This window comes from Bison bison, unplaced genomic scaffold, assembly GCF_000754665.1.
Source record: "Bison bison bison isolate TAMUID 2011002044 unplaced genomic scaffold, Bison_UMD1.0 scf7180017864235, whole genome shotgun sequence".
NCBI classification, from domain to species: Eukaryota; Metazoa; Chordata; class Mammalia; order Artiodactyla; family Bovidae; genus Bison; species Bison bison.
Window position 1 is genome coordinate 2,209,899 of NW_011494807.1, and position 5,666 is coordinate 2,215,564.

General features: G+C 42.9%; 1 protein-coding gene across 1 annotated transcript in view; it reads left to right on the forward strand.

Annotated features, from left to right (window-relative positions):
- Positions 1–1,790: 1,790 nt before the first annotated feature.
- Positions 1,791–5,666, forward strand: part of SRFBP1 (serum response factor binding protein 1) — a 61,996-nt gene continuing 58,120 nt past the window's right edge. Inside the window, exon 1 of the mRNA XM_010846284.1 lies at positions 1,791–1,977. Coding sequence (XP_010844586.1) covers positions 1,942–1,977 — 36 coding nt within the window. The 5' untranslated portion in view covers positions 1,791–1,941. The remainder of the gene's footprint in view (positions 1,978–5,666) is intronic.

Sequence of the window (5,666 nt, forward strand, 5' to 3'; positions counted from 1 at the left end):
GTGGTGTCTGTTTTGAGAATAATCAGCCCTGGAGAAATAAGTGTCCTGGTTGACTGACTGCTGTCACAAGGAGAGGGTCATAAATTGTCAGCAGGCCCCCCTGGCCAGAAGATGATGTAACACCCTTAAGACCTCTGTATACATTTGTATGAAGCACCTGACTTTGATAAAAGTCAGGACTGCTGACCCCGCGTGACTTTTGCATAACATCTCAGTGTATAAAAGTAGACCATGGAAAATAAAGAATTGGGATCAGTTTCTCGAAATACTGGTCTCCCCATGTCGCTCTCTCTCTCACTCTGGTTGAGTCTCCATCTGGAGCGAGGAACCCACCACGCTTACTAATTATGCCTGGGCTTCTAAGATCCGACGGGGGAGGCCTCAGTGTCTCCTCTCCTTCGGGAGAACGGAAGGACGCCTGCGGCCTACGTAAGTGGTGCAAACTTCTTGTCTTGAAGTCTTATTGGTCTCCCGCGTAAACCAAGCTACTCAGCCTCTTTTCTCCACTGAATTTTCCTACTGAGCTATCCTCATCCTATTACTCTTTATATCTTTGATAAAATATTTAAATAAATAGGTCGCCGACGCCGTCCCCGCTTCGAATACCCTGGATCAGCCGGGGCAGGACCCCGGCAGAAATCCAGTGGGACAATGGAACATATGTCAAGAGTTTAGTCTCAGATCAGTGTGGTCTTTCCTATCACATACTCCCATTCGGATTCTCTGGCTTCCTACTTCCCAGTCTCTGTCTAGCAATTGCTGCCATCTTGGTCCAGTACAGGAACCCCTCCCTGGGTCCTCAAACATGGGTTCCAGGCACCTGTGAAGGTGTGCACTAGCCCCAAGGCCTCCCTGTTGCTTGAAGAAGCACCACATTAAACACCAAATAAAAAGCACATGACAGGTCAAAAGACACCACAGAAGAAAAGAAGAAACTTTCCCCCACTTTTTGAATTGGGCCGGGGGCAGGCGGGGGGGCGGGGGGCGGGGGGCGGGGGGAGGGTGGGGGGAGGGCGGGGGGCGGGGTTGGGGAGTGGTGTCCTGCATTTTCATTTTGCCCTGGGCCCCTCAAATTATGTCACCAGCCCTGAGGTCCTGTAGCAGTGGTGGGCTCCAGCTGGGCAACTCTTGGTAAGACACTTGGTTCCTCAAAAGTTAGTTTCCAAATCTGTAAAATAAGAATAATAGTTCCTATCTCTTTAGATTTGACTATTTTAGAGATAATACACGTACTGGACCCCTTATAAAGCTCAATACCACCAGGCGTTAACTATTAATAATGTTATTTAATTCCGACTCACTCCTTGGTTCTCTGCATGCACATTATACTTCAAAACAGCCATTTTCACAAGCAGCAGCAACTGTACATCCTGGTTTTGCTTATATGTTCTCTATATAAATTTAAACCTTTCAGTGTGCAGAAAAATATGACCATGCCTATACCGTGAGGATAGGAAAAAAGGTGAATCTAACAAAGGTGCTTGTCAAAAACGCAGAAATCTTCACAGAAGCTAGGTAAAAATTCGGGGCAAAACTGGTCGCTCAAGTGATCCTTTCATAAAGGTTTTAATTCCCATTGAGACAAGAAAAACAAGGTCCTTACAAAGCTGGAACCATTCTGCAAAGGAATATAAGAAAATCAACATCTTGAAAAACTTCTGAAGAAGGCAATTACTTGCAGAACACCCTCTCAGCCACCGGCTTGCCTGGTTTCCATAGGAACACGCAAATCCGGTACGGCGCACTCTACGCAGGAAGTTGTTTTCGTCACTTCCGCTCCTCCCCTCAAAGTCAGTATACCTTTTACTTACGCGTCTGCTTGAGCAGACGGCGGATGCATTTTGGGCCACTGAGGCCGCCGTTGGGGGCGTGAGGACGCATCCGCGTTCCGGCAGCTACAGTTCACATGCGGCAGCGGCGGATCTTTTGCTAAGAGCTACCATGGCCGAGCCGGGGACTTTGAACCTCAATAATGAGGTGAGCACGGAGGTCTGGAAACGTGTGGGGCTGATCTTTGGGGCCTCAGGACGGCTTTTCTGCGTCTTTTGGAAGGGTCTGGGACGAAGCGGGAAGTGCGCCTGATAGCTCAGGCGGATTTTCCGGAACTCTGAGAACTGACAGCCGTAACTCCCCACCCGTACTCTTCCACCTCCTGGTTTCTAGGTGACTGAAATGTCTTTGGCTGTCGGTTGTCTTGAATTTTTTTCCATGGACCTTGGGAAGATCATTTAATTTCTCTATTCAGTAACCGTCTGTAAAAGGAAGCTCATGGTAGTACTTTCCTTGAGAGGTTGAGAGCGGTGGCTTTTCCTAGGAAATTGCTCGTCTTGAATGAGACCTTATCATTTATAAGGATGAATGCTTCCTCAGTACCTCATTTCTTCTTTCAGCTTTTGTTCCATTTCTCTGCTACCATTTGCAGCAAAATTTTAATACTTGCTGCCCCCAAGTTTTCATCTTAACTCTCTTAAATCCAGTCTTATCAGACATTTGCCCTCATCACCTCCACCCTTACGGGTTAATTTTACTAGCTTACCGTTTCTGTCATTATCCCCTTTCTGGTTTCTGGTTCTATTCAGGAAATTCAAAAGTCATCGAAGAATTGAAGTAGGCTGGAAAGCGGGGGTCAGTTAAGAACTTTACAGCTCCAGCAAAGGAAGTTCTTCGTATTTATTCAGTGGTTATGTGCCTGCTCTTTAGACATACTTTCTGTTTTTAACCAACCTGTTTTCAGGTAGGAAAGGGTAATCAGCATCCATCAATGATACAGAATACTCACAGAAAAAAAAAAAGATACTTAGTGCAGAAAAGTTTCCAAAGAAAGCAAAATGAAATGAGTGATATTTGGTCTTGATCTTTAAGGATCTTACACAAGATTGCATTTAGTGATTCAATGAAGGGGAAAGAAGGCATTCTAGCCAGAGGGACACATAGGCGAAGAAAGGATGTTTTTGGTGTTAAAAGAAAAAAAGGTAATATAAATATGGCAATGGTTGAGAATTATGTTTTTATATAAAGCGTATTAAATTCTCTAAAAGTATTGGGGAGTGGGGGAAGTGGAAGTGGGAAACACCTTGAGTTATACAGGAGTAAAGAACACTCTACTCATGAGAACTTGTGAGATGAAGTAGGAAATAAAGCTAGTGTATTACTGTCTTCAGTTCAGTTTTTCAGTCGTGTCAGACTCTGCAACCCCATGGACTGAAGCATGCCAGGCTTCCCTGTCCATCACCAACTCCTGGAGTTGACTCAAATTCATGTCCATTGAGTCGGTGATGCCATCCAACCCTATCATCCTCTGTCCTCACCTTCTCCTCCCGCTTTCAGTCTTTGCCAGCATTAGGGTCTTTTCAGATGAGTCAGTTCTTCACATTAGGTGGCCTAAGCATTTGGAGTTTCAGCATAGCATCAGTCCTTCCAATGAATATTCAGGACTGATTTCCTTTAGGATGGACTGGTTGGACCTTGAAGTCCAGGGGACTTTCAAGAGTCTTCTCCAGCACCACAATTCAAAAGCATCAATTCTTCAGTGATCAGCTGTCTTTATAGCCCAACTCTCACATCCATACATGACCACTGGAAAAAACATAGCTTTGACTGGATGGACCTTTGTTGGCAAAGTAATATCTCTGCTTTTTAATATGCTGTCTAGCTTGGTCATAACTTTTCTTCCAGGGAGTAAGCGTCTTTTAATTTCATGGCTGCAGTAACCATCTGCAGTGATTTTGGAGCCCCCCAAAATAAAGTCAGCCACTGTTGCCATTGTTTCCCCATCTATTTGTCATGAAGTGATGAGACCAGATGCCATGATCTTCGTTTTCTGAATGTTGAGCTTTAAGCCAACTTTTTCTCTCTGCTCTTTCACTTTCATCAAAAGGCTCTTTAGTTCTTCTTCACTTTCTGCCACAAGGGTGGTGTCATCTGCATATCCGAGGTTGATATTTCTCCTGGCAATCTTGATTCCAGGTTGTGCTTCTCCCCGCCCAGTGTTTCTCATGATATACTCTGCATATAAGTTAAATAAGCAGGGTGACAATATACAGCCTTGACATACCCCTTTCCTTATTTGGAACCAGTTTGTTCCATGTCCGGTTCTAACTGTTGCTTCCTGAGCTGCAGATTTCTCAGGAGGCAGATCAGGTGGTCCAGTATTGCCCTCTCTTGAAGAATTTTCCACAGTTTGTTGTGATCCACACAGTCAAAGGCTTTGGTGTAGTTAATAAAGCAGAAGTAGATGTTTTTCTGGAACTCTCTTGCTTTTTCTGTGATCCAGCGGATGTTGTCAATTTAATCTCTGGTTCCTCTCCCTAAATCCAGCTTGAACATCTGGAAGTTCAGGGTTCATGTACTGTTGAAGCCTGGCTTGGAGAATTTTAAGCATTACTTTGCTAGCATGTGGGATGACTACAATTATGCAGTAGTTTGAGCGTTGCCTTTCTTTGGGATTGGAATGAAAACTGACCTTTCCAGTCCTGTGACCACTGCTGAGTTTTCTAAATTTGCTGGCCTATTGAGTGCAGCACTTACACAGCTTCATCTTTTAGGATTTGAAATAGCTCAACTGGAATTCTATCACTTCCACTAGCTTTGTTCGTAGTGAGGCTTCCTAAGGCCCACGTTACTGTCTTACTGCCAGGTTAATAAGTCTGCATTTCACTTGACAGTAGACAACAGGGTATACTGAAGAGAACTCTTGAAGGTATTTGGTTTATATTAATAACCATACATTAATCTCGTGCTAATTACAGAAAGCATTTGGTGGTCTTTTTTCCTGTTAGATTACAGATGAGATATAAAAGCCCGTAATCTGAGTGATGTCCTTGGAAATTCACTGCAAATACTAGTGAGTTTCCTGTTCGATTTTGAAATTACTCTGAAGAGTGGTGACAGTCATTTACTTTACTCTTCACTTAAAGGTTCTTTCTTTTTCCTTTTAGCTACTTTCCAGCCCTCTTCAGAACAGTTAAAATTTGACCTTTAGGATGTCGTCACCAATTCATCTCGGTATGAGCTAGGTGTCCATTCTTTATGCAACCAGGATGCTCTCTACCCTGAAAGCATTTGTTTACCTGTTTCTCTCTTTTTGTGTGTGGGTCTCTCACCTGCGCCATGTGTGGTATATGAATGTTTGCTGGATAATTGAATGAACTAATCAAATTAGTAAGTTTATACATCCCATACTGAAGTAAATCTTATGTGTTATAATATGAAAGTAGGGGAAAAAAGACAAAGTGGTGATGGTGGAAGAAGAGTGTTATAATTTAAAATTAATAGGACAATGACTACAAAGGGAAAAACATATTGCTTACATAAAAATTCAAAAACCCAGGGGGAAGAAATGAGACAACCAGTTAGAAGAAAAATACAGTAGATATGACAGATAAATGGCTAATGTCATTACTATAAAATAGCTTAATGGAAACGAAGAGAAATAATCTCATAGGAAATTGGTTAAATGAATTAAGTTCTTTAAGGAAGAAATACATATATGAAAAAGAGTTCAAATTCACTGTTTTCTTTCATGTCTTTCCATTACATTTTCCCCCTTTAAAAAAAATTTGTTTATTTTGAATTGGAGGAGAATTGCTTTTCAGTGTTGTATTGGTTTCTGCCATACAACAACTCGAATCAGCCCCCTCCTTCTTGAGCCTCCCTCCCACCCCCCT